Genomic DNA, 19,235 nt, shown 5'->3' on the forward strand with positions numbered 1-19,235 from the left:
AATATTAAGAAATCAAATTAAAATAAGTAGGGTATACATACCTGCTAATAACTATTTAATAAATCAATTTTATCTGTATATTTATGTATTTCTTTGATATATGTACATACATACCTGAATTCAACCACATTGTCAAGAATGCCTTTTTATCCATCTTATTTAGCTTGTTACTGTTCCACTATATTAGTTCCCTCCGCCTGCACGCCTATATACATGTACATATATTCTTATTCCTCACAAAAATTTCTTGCATATTTTTTACTTTAAAGCGATTTTAAAAAATGTAAGGCTTTACCACGTCATAAACGTACTTGATTTCATGAAAAATGTGTATAAATCGATTACAAATTTTCCAATTTTATTACGGGTTAGACTTATTTAAATTTGACATTCGTCATCAGACAATTATACTTGTTATGTATGCATATAAATTTTTATTATTTAGTTACAAAACAAATTTATTTCAAAGTGAAATATTTTTGCAAGTGCAGTATCACTTTATATTATCTATATTTAATATTTTAACTTTTCAAGGATTATTGGGTTATTGTTAGCAAAAATATGGACAAAATGTTATGAATAAACTTTAAATTTCGCCCAACTTTTTCAAACCAAAGGTGGAATGAACTCATATGACGTATCAATATAAATAAATAAATCGATATTCATGACATTGATTTTGTATTAGTACATCACAGTATTACCCATATATATGTATGTAGGTATTGAGTGTCCCATAATCAACGCAAGATTTGAATTAAATGGAAAACACAGTTGTTAGTCTTTCGATTGTAATTTTTTTAATTGAGTTATATAGTACAAAAGATAAGGCTATTTATGGAATAACAAGTTAGGAAAATATCCTCCGCGCCTTTCCACATACATACGCTCTCGTTTGTCCCAATTTTCCATGACTATTGTGCATAAATGCATCTGAAAACTTCGCATAGTCGTGGGCTTGTTGCAATAGAGCTGTGATTTTAAATAACCCAATAAAAAGAAATCTAATAGGGTTAGATCAGCTCATTTTCAAAAATGGACGGTTCAATTATGTCTACAACTCAATAAAACAGACACGTTGTGGATGGGTTTCGATATGAAGCCACCAAGCTTAATAATAAAGACTTGTTGTTCGCCCCACTATTAAGCCTAAATTATGGGCTGTCGATTTATTTTATTTAGGGGTGTCACCACTTTGCTACATAAATGGAGGCAAATTTAAATATTTCGTTAATTTTTGGACACCGTTTATATGCATTTTGCAAATTAATTACATCATTGACTTCAATTCGGCACAAATGCATAGGTATGTATGGTAATTCTTGCAAAAAGTTGGACCAAATTTTTTTCAATGTAATGCAGCTTGATAAACAGTTCCTGTTCCGGTGCGCAAATGTACAGAGAAGATGGTTTTCCAACTCGTGAGCACATCACGTTCATATATCTAGCTGTGTGAAAAACATAGAATTTCCAAATTTGTGCCACACACTATGCGACTATCCTCGTTGATTGTCACTTCAAAAGCAATTTTCACTGGAAACAGAATACATTTGAACTGAAATGGCTAAACGTTAGAACTCAAAGGAATTCGTAGAATCAAGCATTCTGCCACCTAGTATTCGATAGCTGCGTCACAATTCCATTACACAGTTTAGGTGCATGAAGATTGCGAAACATAATAATGACAGATCTAACTTTGAGACGCAAATGATGCGGTGCCATACCAAGCCTCTCCAAAGAATTTAGAAATTCCACTGGATAATTCACGGCGTCGTCTTCATTGTCAAGATGATCGATTTGTATGAGCGCAAGTCTCCCGGAATTTGACTTTGAATCTACCAGTTTAAGTCAACAACATCGGTATTTTTGGCAGCTCAAATTGCGCGTGCTCTCAAGGAATCACAGTTACGATAATTTGACCAATGTTCAGATAAACATTAATGATGAGTTCATCTTTCATTGAAGTGAATTGACAAAAGGCAGATGAATTGATATTAAACCACTGGAAGTATCAACCGGAATTAGTCCATTTCCAATACTTAGCGAATACGATGTAAATTATCTTCGGCAATGTAATTTTTGTTCGTACCCCATAAGTTCAGTGGCATGCGAAGTAGCTATCGCATCGTCCATCATTTGATTCCAGTGATTATCATGTTCCAGCAGATTGTAATTGTTGGCATGCTTCTCAAAAAATTGCAAACACCGTACTATTCAAGGTACGCAATGACTCAAACGAAATAAAACCAACCAATCGAACGTAGAAGCAGTCGTCGTTTTTCGGGTGGATTGTGTAAATTTGTCCTATGGCATTAGTTGAAAACATACCTGAATGTCCATCTACTGCTTGGCCTTGCTTTCTGCGTTTTTTCAACGATGAGTTCCATGTATAATATCAAGGAGTTTCCGAATAGAGCAATGCTCTCGCAGAAAGATCACTGACGCAAATTGAGAAAAAACTCGTCAAGGTCCATTTTGTTGCTGGCGGTGTTTCCACTGGCTGTACCGTATTCTCTGGGTTGAAATATACTCTTTGGTCATTCTCCAAATTAACTGCGAGACGCACAACAGTCACAAAACGTTCATCAAATGCAAAAGTAAATATCCTACAAAGCGCTTTATTGTAGTTCACGTATCGACCCATTTGATACTTGCTGATCTCATCCCGGTCAAGACCAATTACCGCCATGATACTTCCTTTGATGACGAACGTATTTTATCGATTTCACCAAACTGCAAAACTCAACATTGATATGAGTTTTGAATGTGAATTCGACAATAGTGGTGAATATAGTACGATCCATGTGTTGTCAACTTCAATATTCACTCCTCTAAATTGGATGCTGAATGTTATACCATTTTCGCCGGGTGAGCGGAGCCGATAGAGTGGATATCTATCATTTCTAGTTTATGTTTCCGAAAGAAAAGCACATGTGTACTGTTTCGTGCATTTATTGGCAGACAAACAGTCAGTGGGATTGTGGTGCCCGCAAGGTCCATGAACCATATTGGTTTTCACCACTTCGCATCATACTGAATCTTTCTCTGGATCAGGAAATGATTTAATCAATTTGATTTGGTGTAACTACCATCCCAAGAGGAATGTGTGTATACGACAAACCTCTCTTTTGCCACTCAACAGAGTACATCTAGCATCTGACAGCACCACATATACGTTGCTTCAAGATAAAGTCCATCAAACATCGTAACTGTTGTTTGAAAAGTAGTGCTGTGACATCATGACGATCGCTTGCTGATTGACCGCGATCCATAATTCGACACGTAGTATGTCATCACATGCTGGGAGTACCTGATCATGTGCCTTGGGCTGCCAATGTATGTTGATGCCAAAAGAAAACGACGACCGATATTAGCGCGACCTTATCGTGGCATCGTAACAAATTTCAATCAGTAACTGATCACTTTGTGTGAAACACACATAACGTTTTCACTGAATAATTTTTCTTTTGAATAGCCGGAATAAAGAAAGCAAATGACAAATTTGAACGATTCAAATAATTTACAAATCTAAATATTGAAAAACAAAACAAAAAAATATGTTTGAAAAAAACTTACTTTTTGGAATTGTCCAATTTTCCGACTTTTTCTCACCAAAAGCATATGGTTTTTGTTTTGTTTCTAAACCTTCCCCGATTCCGAGCCGTTCTCGGGCCTTAGCGTTACTAACAAACAAACATTCATTCGTTTGTATAGAAAAAATTGCTGTTTTTAGGGTTTGTCTCGCCGTGAGAACCATCTAGGAACTTCAACGAACATTAAAAAAAAAAGAATTGGCCAAATGCCAAATTGCGATTTTTATATTATAGATTTACTCTGCACATGTTGCGACAATTTGTAACTTCAGAAGTATCTTAGCAGTATTTAATATTATATGTGTATATGTGTATATTCAAAAATGAAGACAGTCTTTTATTTTGTTTCTGAAATAAAATGGCAATTTCTGAATTATATTTCTGTTACTTTATATAATATTTTTTCAGAGTAGTAAAAGTATTAATAAGCCATTAAGCCCTTGGAGGGGGAAATGTTCTCAATTTCTTAACTGCTAAATCAAAAGGAGAAAGTTTTTTGATACCGCGTATCCCTATGATTCCAACTGATACGCCATTTCAATTCAAACGATTACAATTAAGTTTTAAAATAGATATCAATTAATAAAATATTTTTTTTTTTATTATTTCACTTTACACGTAGCGAAGCACGTATCGGAGCGCTAGTAGTACTCTATATAACTCATACACTTACATTATGGAACATACTAAAAAATTGTTCACTGGGTTTCATTAAGGTATCTCACATACAAGCAGCAATCATATGGAGGAAAGTTAGCCGGATGTTCGAAAATTCCGGTAATAGTTATATGGGGCTAAGTCAAGTTTTCGCCCAATTGTATCTATCCTAGACACAAACATGTAATTTTCATTGAAATAACTCAAATATTGGCTGATATATCCAGCATAAAATAACCTGGAAGTTTAAAAATCTTTATATTAGGTATATATTCTTCTTCTTTTTTACTGACTTAGAAACCTCTTACTCGGTTAGAGCCGAGTTAACAACAACGCGTCAGTCGTTTCTTCCTTTCGCAAGGTGGCGCCAATTGGAGATTTCAAGCGAAGCGGTTGTCTCTTAATTTGCTGCACTATGTCAATGTCGTCGTATAGCTCGTGCAGCCCATCGGACTTCGTTATTGGTGTTAATACTGGTTCCAAAAGAGACGAAATTATCTACGGCTTCGAAGTTATGGGAGCCTGTTTGTTTGATGGCAGAAGAAATTTCATCTTGTCTTCGTTCACTAGCAGACCCATTTGCTTTGCTTCCTTATCTAGTCTGGAGATAGCAAAATTCACGACGCGGATGTTGAGGGCAATGATATCAATATCATCAATATACGCCAGCAGCTGTACACTCTTATAGAAGATTGTAACTGTTCGATTAATTTCTACAAATCGCATTATTTTCTTCAGCAGTAGATTGAAGAAGTAGCACGATAGGGAATCGCCTTGTCTAAAACAGTTTCAGTTTTCGGGGTTTCAGACCCCTTTTGGTATCAAAAGGCTCGGAGAGGTCCTTCCCGATTATGACGCAGCTTTTGATATTGCTCAACGTTAGTTAAAACAGCTGTATTAGTTTGGCGGGGATACCAAATTCATAGCTCGGGACATATAGGCAGCTCCTTTTCATGCTGTCAATCCGGGTTTTCAAGGGGTTTTTTCCAAGATTTGTCGCATGGTGAATATCAGGTCAGTTGTTGATTTTCCAGGCCCGAAGCCATACTGATAAGGTTCAATCAGTTTGTTGACGGTGGGCTTTAATGTTTCAAACAATACGCTCGATAGAACCTTATATGCGATGTTGAGGAGACTTATGCCACGGTAGTGGGCGCAGATTGTGTGGTCTCCCTTTTTGTGGATTGGGCGGCACACATTTAAATTCCAATCATTGGGCATGCTTTTGTACCATATTCTATAATAAAGCTAAGCATGGTGTTTGTTGACGTGCGCTTTGTGCTGCATAGAGGCGGATGCGCTTCTTGGCTGCAAAGAGGTAGTCGATTCAATCTTATGACCTCGGAGCGTACGAACGTCTAAAACACTGGGGGACGTGCCTTCCGTTTATCACAATATGATCTATCTGGTTAGTGGCTTTTCGATCCGTAGACAGCCGTAATGAATTTTTCTATGCTAAAATCTTGTACTACAGATAACCATATTTCGAATTAAATTTTGCGACCATAGTGCCAAAGATACCGCCTTTCCCCACCGTGGCGTTTAAGTCGCCTAGCACGATTTTGACATCGTTGTGAGGGCAGTTCTCATAGGTACTCTCATAGGTAGGCTCCAAGCGCTCATGGAAGGCATTCTTGGTCACATTGTTCTTCTCTTCCGTCGAGAAATGGGCACAAATCAGCGATATGTTGAAGAACTTCGCTTTGATGCGGATTGTGGTTACACGCTCACATCACCGGAGTGAATGCCAGTACTCGGCCACGGAGTCTCTCTCCAACCACGAATCCCACACATATATGACCACTGCAGTAAATACCACAAGAACCTACTCGCCTCAGTTCGAATGCGATAGACGGGACACATTTCTTGGGCGTTGGTAAGGTCAGCCTTTACTCTAACGAGGCAGGGCAGCAGCACCTTCCTAATTAAGGGACCGGACATTCCAAGTTCATGCCCTTAAAGCAAAATCCTTAACACATTTGCAGGGGTCGTCATCAAAAGGGTGGTCACTTATCCGAGGCCGTTTTTTCCTTTTCAACCACAACGCACAACCCTGTGGAGAAGAGAGAATACCCAGAGAATAATTGTTTTAAAAACGGATCTCGTGAGCGGTTTGAGGCATATGTGAAAGAATCGTTTCTAGCCACTCCCAAGTGAATGGAATTCAGAGAATCTCTTTTGCGTGAACTTCTACACATGACTCCATCCTCCTAAGTTACTTATGTACATTATATTGCTTCTAATAGTACAGAACTCAGGCACAATAGTGGTTTTTATTCAATGACCATTGTTTGGTTGATTTTGTGAGAAATACTACCAATTATTTTTTTTCTGACACATTTCTCAATTCTCTTGGTTATGAACATTCCCGTTTTATTGAGAGTTTTATTAATAAATTTCCTATTTCACTGTAAATAGTGCATCTAGTACTGAAAATAACCTAGATTGCTGGTCGAATTATTATTATAACAAGTTATGTAATAACATTTTATTCGATAATATCTTCTTCTTCACTGACGTAGACACCGCTTACGGGGTTATAGCCGAATCGTTTCTTCTTTTTTGCAATGTGGCGCCAATTAGAGATTCCAAGCGAAGTCAGGTCCTTCTCCTCCAGGTCTTTCCAAAGGAGTGGAGGTCTTCGTTTTCCTCTGCTCGTTCTGCGTGGATACTTTCAGAGTTTTAATAATAAGGACTGTCCCGTAAAAAATTGACCCTTCGTTTTTTATTAATAACAAGAAAACCAAAGAATTTTTTCAAAGTCTTGTTTTATTTCTTATTAATGAGTCCTATAGAAATTACAAATTATAAATAACATTTAACAAATTTTTATTTTCTGTAAAAATTTCTTACTTTTTTCTTAAGGCCCTTCATTATGTTTTGTACAGTGTAGTACCGTACGACCTTCGCCACTTATTTCTAAAATCTTGTAAATTTTTTGCAGTACCTTTACTCTTCCGGAGATTCGATTTCATTAGAGCCTAATATCTCTCAATAGGAAAGAAGCTCTGGGCAATTAGGTGGATTCGCTTTTCTTGGAACAATATTGACATTATTGCTTTCATACCACTCCATAGTAGCTGTAGAATAGAGAGAGGTTGCTAAATCAGGCCAGAACATTACAGTACCCTCATGTTTGCGAATAAATGGCAAAAGACGTTTTTGAAGGCATTCGCTAATATAAATTTTTGAATTGATTGTGCCCTGTGTTACAAAAAAACTGCTTCTCAAACCGCAAGTACATATCGCTTGCCAAACCATATTCTGCTCGGCAAATTTGGTAATTTTCTTTTCCTTAAATTTTCTCTGTACTTGCCCCTTCTTCATACAGGTATAATATTCGTGCCTCGGTAACTGTTTGAAATCTGCCTTAACGTAGGTTTCGTCGTCCATCACGCAACAGTCAAATTTTGTTAGGTATCCTTCATAAAAATTTCGAGCTCGTTTTTGAGCAACCAATTGCTTTTCATCGGAACGATCTGGCACACTTTGAACTCTATATGCTTTTGGCTTACTATCACTCTTTATCCTTTGTACAGTACTTTTAGAGGTACCTGCTTTAACACCAACATCTCGTACTGAAGTGTTGGGATTCTGCTTAAAAACTTCCTTCACTCTTTTTGCCAAATTTCCTTCCGCACCTGCTTTTCTACCTGACCACCTTATAGAGAAAAAAAAAAAACAAGTCCYCATTGAGACTAATGCCATAAACAGTTACGTCATAATCTTAAGGAATAAAAGGGTAAATTTTTTACGGACAGTCCATATATAAATAAATTATCTGCGCTCTTATTACCATACCTGACGTCTGCCGTTTTATTAATTATTGGTTTTACGTAATAATCCAACTAAAATTTGGTTGTGAAGAAAAGTAAATAAACAATCTCTTACTTTCTTTGACTGAAGGTAGTTTGTCTAAACAAAGCTAAATGCGCTTCTTAAGCCGTTTTGGAACCAACTCCATTTGTTATAAAATTTCTGTTATTTGAAAGCAGTCATGCCGCTCCGAACAAACATGAACCATGCGCTAGTTTTTAGTGCCAACTTGAATGAAACCCTAAAGGACCCTATATAGGTCGACGAACTTCACTTTATTTTATACCCTTTGTTAATCCGAATACCATGATATCCTAGATTCCAGCTTTAACATTTAATAGTAACTTTTCCACATTAATTAACAAATAATGTTTTTGTATTCACTTTCAGGTTAATTTACACACCCCAGAAATATATTTTAAGACTTTTTCTAGTATAACCTCGAATTTTAGTTCGAATATTTATGGTATAGTTAAGGTTAGCGACAATGACACTGGTAAACATGGGGAAATAAATAAATTGAAAATTGTTGATGGTGATCCCGATGGAAATTTCATTATAACACCAACACATAATATCGGTGAATATTTCATTGAAATAAATAAATTTGCAAAACTAAACGATTCCATAAAATATAATTTAACCTTACGTGCCGAAGATAAGGGAGTGCCCATGCGGCATTGTTACAAAACCATTCCAGTACACTTTATTAAGGAAAGAAATAACGCACCAGTATTTACTAAGCATTTATATGAAATCTCAATACCTGAAACATCACCACCAAATATGCCAGTGATCAGGCTGAAAGTGACAGACCCCGATTTAGGTAAGAATGCCATGGTCTATTTGGAGATAGTTGGCGGAAATGAGGGTGGTGAATTTCGAATAAATCCCGATTCAGGCATGCTGTACACACAAAAGCCACTTGATGCAGAAAGCAAATCCTTCTACACACTCACCGTATCTGCAATTGATCAAGCTAATCTCGGCTTTCGTAAGCAGTCATCTGCGAAGGTGAAAGTTAATATACAGGATATGAATGATAATGATCCGTTATTTGAGCCGATGAACACGACCATCGAATTAGATGAGAATGAATTGGCCGGCACTTTTGTTGTAAAATTAACAGCGCGTGATAAGGATAGTGGAGAGAATGCATACATATCATATAGTATAGCTAATCTGAATGAGGTTCCCTTTGAAATAGATCATTTTTCGGGGGAACTTAAAACAACAACATTAATTGATTACGAAACCATGCGAAGAACGTATGTGCTCAGCGTACGCGCATCAGATTGGGGCCTGCCATATCGACGACAGACTGAATTGGAGCTCTTAATCAAAATTAGGGATATCAACGATAACCGTCCACAGTTCGAGCGTGTCAACTGTGTTGGAAAAGTTTTGCGTAATGTACCCGTTGGTACGGAATTATTCACGCTTTCGGCCATAGATTTTGATGCTGGTGATTTCATTAGCTATCGTCTCATATCGGGAAGCGAAGATGGCTGTTTTAATCTTGATCCAACTACAGGAGTATTATCGATTGGTTGTGACTTGGCTGATGTTTCAGCAACAACGCGTTACATAAATGTATCTTCCACTGATGGCACACATTTCTCGGACGAAATGAATATGGTCATTGATATTGTTGGTGATGAGAAGAATGTCTTCATGGAGCATATCGATATGTTCAGTGGTTATGGTAGCTTTGAATGCCGTGAAACCGGTGTTTCCAGACGACTAGCTGAGAACTTGGCGGCGGCGGAACGCAATAATGCAAACGTACATGAGAAGACCTACATAAATGACCTGGGGTTGACACCTAGTCGTTATGGTGAGAATATGCATGCCCCAGAATTCATAGATTTCCCGCGTGAACTACGTTTGAACGAAAGCATTGAGTTGGGCGAAACTGTGATGTGGATAAAGGTTAGAGATCGTGATTTAGGTTATAATGGAAAATTAGTTGTGGCTATTTCGGACGGTGATAATGATTCGGTATTTCGAATCGATCCTGATAGCGGTGAACTGCAAATAATTGGGTATCTCGATCGTGAACGACAGGATGAATACGTGTTGAATGTAACTGTTTACGATCTTGGCCAGCCGCAAAAGTCTCAATCGAAATTATTACCCGTTTTCATTCTCGATAGCAACGATAATCGACCAGTTTTCCAAAAGTCGCTAGCAACATTTCATCTTCCAGAGAATGCTTTTAATGGCACTTTGATATTTTGCTTAAACGCTTCGGATGCGGATATAGAAGAAAACGCAAAAGTTGCCTACTTCTTGCAGACGGAAACGAAAGATTTCTTCGTGAACATCAGCACCGGTTGTCTATATTTAGCCAACGCGTTGGATCGGGAAAAGCTGGACAATTATGAACTGCACATTCTGGCCAAAGATAATGGTGAACTAGCACTCACAGCCGAAGCTGTGATAAACATATTGGTCGAGGATATCAACGATAATGCGCCCATTTTTGGTGTACAGGAATTCATATTTAAAGTGCGTGAGGATATACCTCGCGGTACAGAGGTGGCTGCAATCGAAGCAACAGACATCGATATTGGGCCGAATGGTGAAATATTCTTTTCAATAAAGGAAGAGCTCGCGGTTGAAGAACTGTTTAAAATTGACAAACACACCGGCGTCATACATACTTTAGGTTATTTGGATTACGAGAAGCGACAGGTGCATAATTTAATAGTGAGTGCGATAGATCGGGGGTCACCATCTTTAACAACCGATATGCCTGTGGTGATTGAGATTATCGATGTGAATGAGAATCGTTTCGCACCTGAATTTGACGATTTTGTCTATACAGGCCATGTGAAAGAAAATCTGCCGTCACGCAGTTTTGTAATGAACATAACCGCGAGAGATGCCGATATAAATGGACCAGATTCAAAGATCTCCTATAGTATACGCGGTGGCGATGGTATCGGTGTGTTCACAGTAAATGATGAAGGTAAGCACTGGTTTGTATTTTGTTCTGTGGAACGGATTTGTATAATAAATTCGCTTTCTTTTAAAGGTGTCATACGCACATTATCCCATTTGGATGCTGAAACAAAATCCAGTTATTGGCTTACGCTTTGCGCTCAAGATAATGCTATAATACCTTTCAGTAGCTGTGTACAGGTATAAATAAAATTTAAATTTCATAACTTAACATAAGGTAATTAAAAAATTTAAAGTTAGAAAAGAATATGCTCAGCAATGAGCTTTTATATAATTTAAACAAAGAATTTGGTTCTTTTCTCCCCATAGGTCAACATTCAGGTGGAAGATGAAAACGACAATGTGCCGTTAACTGATAAACCCGTCTACTACGTATCTGTCTTGGAAGGTAGTCCAGAGAACACACCCGTCATACAATTAAATGCTTTCGACAGCGATAAGAATCCAGCACAGTTTTTCACTTACCGGATAACGTCGGGAAATCCGGAAGGATTTTTTGATTTAAATTCAACAACAGGTATAGTAAAATATTGAAATCATATAATAACATGTAAGGAAGGCCTAAGTTGGAGTGTAACCGAACATTTTATACTCTTGCAATCAGCAAGGATCAACCACCTTCAGGTGTTGGCAAAACTTTTAATCAAACTTTAGAAAGTATCGCCATGATTTCATCCTTTTAAGACAAGATGATATTCTGTTATTAGAGAAACTTCTTTATATTGACCGATAGATGCGTTAAAATGAACTGGAAGTTTGAAAATATACCTAACATTAATATTATAGGGACTAAGGGAAGTGTAGTCCCGATTTCACCCATTTCGTGGGGCAGTTATTGTCTGATTTTACTAATTTACGAATTTTATTAATATGTCTCTTAGATTTCCCGAAAGCAGTTATAATTACTTGTATTTAAATAATTTTGAAAATTTTTGGTCTTAGGTGACATATTTAGAACGTACTAGTTATTCGTGCAAAATTTCATCCCGATACATTCATTTGTACTTGATTTGCATACTGTAAAGTGAAATAATCAGATGAAATTTATGCTATAAGTGTGTAATATGGGAAGTAGGATAATCTCATTTACCTGATAGATAAACACTCGGATTTACAAACGTCTCGTCATCCTGATTATTTATGTACTACTGTGATCAAATTTAATGGTGAATTTTGTGGCACTCCTTTGTTCAATAATTCAGATATAGTAAAAATTGAAGAATTCTCTTTTAGAGCCTCACAAAACGACGCGTATCTCAAATACTAATGAATACTTTGACGTGAATTTTAGCATAGATGTCACTAATAGTACTATCAACTTACAGAAAAAAGTTACCGATTCGAAAAACACGCGAAGTATAAATTAAAAATTTTCCTTTCAATTTGATCACTGTAGTATATATAGCCCTAAATATATCTCTCTCTCCTCTATTAGTTTTAGGTGCTACAAAGAACCGTCAAGTGGAAAAACTGTCACTTTCTTTAGCAATATGTTTCTAGATTATAAAAAAAGATCACTAAATATTTGTTGATATCTATTACAGGGAATTTGATAACTACGGAGAGAAAACTAGATAGAGAAAATCAAGCAGAGCATATACTAGAGGTATGTTTTCACTTACTTCCTTTCAGATACTTTTGAAATACACACATAAATAATATTTTCAATAACCAATCAATTCCCTCAATCTCTGCTGTAGATCTCCATAACCGATAACGGCACTCCAGCACTAACTTCAACTACGCGTGTCGTTGTTTCAGTCGTAGATATCAACGATCACAGTCCTGAATTTGAGCAACGCTTCTACAAAATTCAAGTACCTTCTACATTAGACATAAACGAAACAGTTTTCCAGGTATTCAAAAACTTTCATTGACAAGCTTTCAAAGTTAACTGTTTTTTATTTTCCTTAATTCATTTACTTGCTAGGCACGTGCTATTGATAACGACATCGGTGAGAATGGGCGCATTTCTTATTTCATAAAATCTGGCAAGGGTAAAAACCGTTTTCGCATGGACCTAGACACTGGTTTTATATACTTAATGAAACCATTGGAAGTGGACGCCGAATATGATTTGAATATACGTGCTGAAGATAATGGAAATCCGAAACGTAACCAAAATGCTAAATTAAATATAGTTGTCATACCAGTTTCGACAAATTCTCCGCATGCGCCTCTTATAAGAGAGGAAGATAGTCGTATTGATGTAACTGAAAGTGATCGGCCAGGATTTTTAGTAGCACTAATACAGGCGACCGATGAAGACAACGATCATTTGTGGTATAACTTAAGTGGTAAGATGAACAATTGAAGTGTATGACTTTGAAACTGATCAATGGGCGATCTACTACTAGATCTTCACTTGCCTAATCATATTTAACGATTCACACTTTTTAAGAATTATTATTGAATTATTTATTCACTTTAACCGCTCTTTTTACCATTCACAAACAAGAGCGGTTTTTTTTTATTAATATATTGCAACGTGTTCAGATAAAAGAAAGGACTTATAAGCAACTTGAATATGATTTAAACTTATAGTTACTACAAAATTACAAAACTACTCTGAGAGTATTGGCTAATTTGTTTTGTTTGAGTTGTCTTGGTTGTCCATCTCTAGCAATTAACATGGCTACTTCTTCGTTACAATGCTGTTGCAACTTGCACTATGTGATGCTGTAATTTTAAATACTCTGCGTTAAGCGATTTTACGTCTAGATCACCCTCTATATCAGCACATCTACAATACTAAGGCGCTTTGACAATTAGTCTTAATACTTTGTTTTAAAATTGTTAGATGACTTTCTTATTATTTGCGTTACTACATCCCCAGTGCACCATAGCTATGTATAGCATAACTTATTTTTGATGGATAACACTGATTTGTTACCAATTAACACATTAATACTTTTGAGTCGCATGTCTAGCTCCTTCTATTTGTTTTTTAAATGAACTTTCCGCCGTAGCTTAGAGTCAAACGACATTCTTAAGTATTTTGCGGAGTTAAAGTACGATTTTCGTGCGGTATCATCTGCAAATGTGTCTGTTGTATAATTGCAGTCATGGGTGAATAGAATAAAGGGAAGAGGGCCCAATACATTACCTTTTATTTCCCTAAGGATGGAAGTAGCGACCTGATATCATTTTATGATGTATTAATGCTGTTTCGGTCAAGTCAGTTTCAGTTTCGAAAACAGGCCTTTATGACAACTTTTATCGAATGCTTTTGCAAAATCCAAAAATACGGTAGAACGGAATTTTTTCCCTCAAAGCATTTTTAGTGATGTGCGTAATTCTGTGGGTTTGATCAATTGTATAATGGTTAGCTCGAATGCCAAACTGATGCGCTGGAATTATGGTTTTTCGTTCCACCATTTTATTAAGGCCTTTTATGAGAATTTTATCAAAAAGCTTCAATCGGTAGAAGTGATATAGGCCTGTAAGAAGATACACCATGTCCTGATTTTCCTGGCTTTTGAATAATATTAACTTCAGCAACTAAATTTACTCAGCTCGTAACGCTGATGGTTATATATACATTTTATACGGTTTATGATGTTTCCATTTGGTGTTACAAACATAGTGGCAAATTTAATATACCCTGTTCATTATATAAAAATTCTAAATACAGTTCAATGTAATATTATACTAAATAAAACTGTTTCTTTCGCAGATGGCAACGAACGCAATGAATTTTACATCGGCAAGGAAAATGGTCACATTTTACTCTCGAAAAGTTTGGATCGTGAAACTCAGTCATCGTATAATTTGACAGTTACCGTAACCGATGGCACACATATAGTTAATACAAATCTTTACATACACGTTGTCGATATCAATGATAATCGTCCACAGTTCACACAAGATATATACTATGTAAATATATCCGAGAATATCGAGGAGGAAGCCATCATAATGCAATTGCATGCCACCGATAAGGATGAAGATAATAAGATTTTCTATACGTTACATGCCGCACAAGATCCAACATCACTGTCATTATTTCGAGTAGACTCCATCAGTGGCAATGTTTTGGTCATAAAACGTCTGGATTATGAAAAGAACAGATATCACACATTGATAGTGATTGCTAAGGATCAAGGTACTCCAGCCAAACGGAATTATGCTAAAATCGTAATAACTGTACACGATCATAATGATCATCATCCAGAATTTATGAGCAAAATCGTACAAAGTAAAGTACCAGAGAGTGCGGCGATCGGTTCAAAAGTGACCGAATTGACAGCATTAGATTTGGACAGTGGAGCAAATGCTGAAATAAAGTACTCTATAATAACTGGTAATGTTGGCAATACTTTCGAAATAGAACCCACAATGGGTGTGGTTACGATATCGAAAAATTTGAATATCAATAAAATGCAAGAGTATATGTTACAAATTAAGGCTACAGATCACGGCGAGCCGCCACTCTCCTCACAAATGCCACTTCATATCATCGTAACTATGTCCGAAAATGATCCACCTATTTTTATGGCACCACTTAACGTGATTGAGGTGTATGAAAATATTCCAGTGGGTGCATTTGTTTGTCAAGTGGAGGCACGCTCTTCCTCGTCTGTGTTCTACGAGGTGGCGGATGGTGATGAAGGCCAACGTTTTCGTATCTATCCGTCAACTGGTGTGATAACAGCGAATGACATCATCGATTATGAAAAGAATAAGTAAGTTAAATAGACTTTTATTACTAAAAGGCTCAAGATATTGTAGAATTTTATTTAGATTTCATTTATAGAGTTTTTTATCACAGGCGGTTCCAATTGTAGATATTTGTGTTAAATAAAATTTTTGAATTTTCATCTTTTTCAGATCTTTCAACCTCACTATTATTGCAACAAACATGGCATCAGCTACTTCCACTCACAGTATTATCATACATATTTTAGATATTAACGACAATGAACCATACTTCGAGAAAAATGCATACAATGGAACTATTTCAGAGATTGCCAAAATTGGTTCTTTCGTTTTTCAAAGAAACGATCCACAAAACAGGTAATTTTTTTTCTAGGGTATGGTTAATTATTGTTTAAGTGTTTAGTTGAAATTGCAATGAATTGTAAAATATTTGAATTTTTTCGTTCTTCAGACGTAAAAGCAAGAAACTTTGTAGAAAAAAGTAGGGAAGAGCTAAGTTTTAGTGCAAAGAATTTTTCATACTCTCGTAACTTGCAAGTATCAAAGCCGATGAAATATCTTTAGGTGTTGTCAAAGCTTTATTATAAAACAATTTGCGAAATAATTTCAATATAAAATTTCAACATCCATAAAACGTGTATCTTATAAACTTACTTTATTGGTCATATTGTATACTCAATTAACTCAATTAGTGCGACGGCTGTTTGTTTGAAGATAGGAGATATTTCTCTTGCCCTCGTTTACTGTTAACTATGCATATAATTTTGTACTTGCAACTCAAAGTCTTTCTTCGCGGAGTGTCACTTTTGATGGAAATAATGTGTAAGCTTTTAACTTTTGGGGAGGGAACTCCTCTCTTTCCCCCCCTTTCCCCCGTGGATCCGCGTCAGCATATATCGATCACCGACAATTTCTGGCATTACAAAACTTTTTCTTATTTCTTTCCTTTAATTTCTCAAATTTTCAAATTTTTGATTTGTATTTACTTCAGAATAATTAAAGAAAAAATTATAAAAAATTATAAATAAAAGAAACAAAATCAAAATATGTTATTTGTTCCACACAAAAGACTGAGAAGACCACAACGGATTTTCCGCAAACGTAACATGTCACGTTCAATGGCGACACAAGTGAACGAACTGGATATCGATATGACATTTGAGAGCATGTGCGAAGATCCCGATACGAGTTTCGATACCTACAATAACAATGCTCTGATTCGCAAAAAACAGAAGTATAAAAATTTATTTATTGCAGGACACGTGCAAAAGATTTCCTGTGCAACGCTTTGCAAACCAATCTCGTATATTTTTGCGCCACAAACCATACATAAAAATTCCAGATACTTCTGAAATGGATTTATAGTACATACATACAATATCTTAAAAATTAATTGAAATATATTTACTTATACATATATGTATATACATATGTACATGTTAGAAATTACAAAAGTGGAAAAGGGAGCATAAACTTAGTTATTATTAGTATACCGTAGCGTAGTTTGTTTTGGTGCGTAAATGTACAGAGAGTAAATGTTTTCCAACTTGTGAACACGCCACGTATAGCTGGGACTGTGAAAAACATGGAATTTCTAGACTTATGCCACACACTTCTAGTGACTGCAATTTTCTCTTAAAACTGAATAGGTTTGAACTGAAATCGCAAAGGAATTCGTAGAATCAAGCATTCTTGTACATCCCCCCTTTTATTCGATACTTGCATCACAATCAATCGGGTTTCATTACACAGTTTCGGCACATGAAAATTTAGAAACATAATAATGACAGATCTAACTTTGAGACGCAAATGATGCGGTGGCATACCAAGCCTCTCCAAAGAATTTAGAAATTCCACTGGATAATTCACGGCGTCGTCTTCATTGTCAAGACGCTCGATTTGTATGAGCGGAAGTCTCCCTGAATTTGACTTTGAATCTTCCAGTTTAAGTCAACAACATCGGTATTTTTGGCATCTAAAATTGCGCGTGCACTCAAAGAATCACAGTTACGACAATTTAACCAATGTTCAGATAAACATTAATGATGAGTTCATCTTTCATTGAAGTGAATTGACAAAAGGCAGATGAATTGATATTAAACCACTGGAAGTATCAACCGGAATTTGTCCATTTCCAATACTTAGCTAATACGATGTAAATTATCTTCGGTAATGTAATTTTTGTTCGTATCCCACAATTGCGAACTTCACTTTTATGCGAAGTAGCTATCGAATCGTCCATCGTTTGATTCCATTGATTATCATGTTCCTGCAATTGTAATTTCTTTTTCTTTAGTTGAAAACATACTTGAATGTATGTACATCTACTGCTTGGCCTTGCCTTCTGTGTTTTTTAAACGATGCGTTACATGTATGTATAATATCAAGGACTTTTCAAATAGAGCAATATTCTCGCAAACGGATCACTGACGCAAGTGGAGAAAAAAATCATCACTATAAGTTTTGTTGTTGGAAGTGTTTCCGCTGGCTGTACTGTATTCTGAGGGTTGAAATACACCATTTGGGCTTCTCCAAATTAACTGAAAGACGCACAACAGTGGGAAAACGTTCATGAATTGCAAAAGTAAATCTACACTAATATTAGTCTTGCGGTATTTTCACTAGTTGGCGCACAAAGCGCGTAGCTCTACTTTTATTCGTCGCATCGGGTCATGCTATACCTTTTTGGAAAGCTCATTTCATGCGCTAACACGTGTTTGATTAATTGTCGTTTCTTTTAAGTCCTTCGTGAGTTATAGCGTCGCAAACATGGAGTAAAATAAAGAGAAAATATGCATATTTTACAGTACTACTACGACAAAGGCAAAAATGCATCTCAAGCTGCCAATAAAATTTGTGCAGTTTATGGACCCGATACAGTTTCCATTTCCACCGCCCAAAGATGGTTTCAACGTTTTCGTTCTGGTGTAGATGTGGTCGAAGATGCGCCACGCTCCAGAAGGCCTGTCGYCRAAAATTGCGATAAAGTCGCTGAATTGGTCGAAAGAGACCGGCATAGTAGCATCGGTCAAGAGCTGGGCCGTTATAAAATAAAAAAAAAATACCGCAAGACTTTTTTGAAAAACTACTATTATAAAGAGGAAAGATTTGTACCTATTTTTGTATGCTTGTAATGAATAGGCTCAAAAAGTACTGGGCCGATTTCAAAAATTCACCAATAGAATGCTACATTCTTCCAATTTGACATAGGCTACATTTCATTTTGAAAAAAAAAAAATTAGGGATCCTTGGTAAAGTTTGAACAGTGTAACCGAAGGTGTAGAAAAATGAGTCTTAAAATGTCTTTCGTCGAATGCGCTGCCGAAACTATTAGCGATAGAACAAAATAATGCACAATAATATTGAAGAACATCATGTCTATAAAAAACTTCGCGGTAGCATATGTCCAACTATTGTAGTTATGTTACTACAACAACTTTTTTCATTTTAAACATTAATAAAAATGCTACCCAAATTGAAACCATGCTATTTATGTGTTTATATTAATCATTATCCAAATAAATTATTTTATGGTCAAGACCA

General features: G+C 36.2%; 1 protein-coding gene across 4 annotated transcripts in view; it reads left to right on the forward strand.

The window, feature by feature from the left end:
* Positions 1–19,235, forward strand: part of LOC108972730 (fat-like cadherin-related tumor suppressor homolog) — a 61,100-nt gene that overhangs the window by 18,103 nt on the left and 23,762 nt on the right. For all 4 annotated transcript variants that reach the window (XM_018939469.1, XM_018939468.1, XM_018939471.1 and 1 more), the window contains 8 exons: positions 8,457–11,040; positions 11,107–11,213; positions 11,343–11,550; positions 12,578–12,639; positions 12,734–12,889; positions 12,964–13,330; positions 14,710–15,718; positions 15,864–16,049. In XM_018939469.1, coding sequence (XP_018795014.1) covers positions 8,457–11,040; positions 11,107–11,213; positions 11,343–11,550; positions 12,578–12,639; positions 12,734–12,889; positions 12,964–13,330; positions 14,710–15,718; positions 15,864–16,049 — 4,679 coding nt within the window. The remainder of the gene's footprint in view (positions 1–8,456; positions 11,041–11,106; positions 11,214–11,342; positions 11,551–12,577; positions 12,640–12,733; positions 12,890–12,963; positions 13,331–14,709; positions 15,719–15,863; positions 16,050–19,235) is intronic.

Source organism: Bactrocera latifrons, unplaced genomic scaffold (assembly GCF_001853355.1).
Source record: "Bactrocera latifrons isolate USDA-ARS-PBARC rearing strain unplaced genomic scaffold, ASM185335v1 scaffold_42, whole genome shotgun sequence".
Classification (NCBI taxonomy): Eukaryota; Metazoa; Arthropoda; class Insecta; order Diptera; family Tephritidae; genus Bactrocera; species Bactrocera latifrons.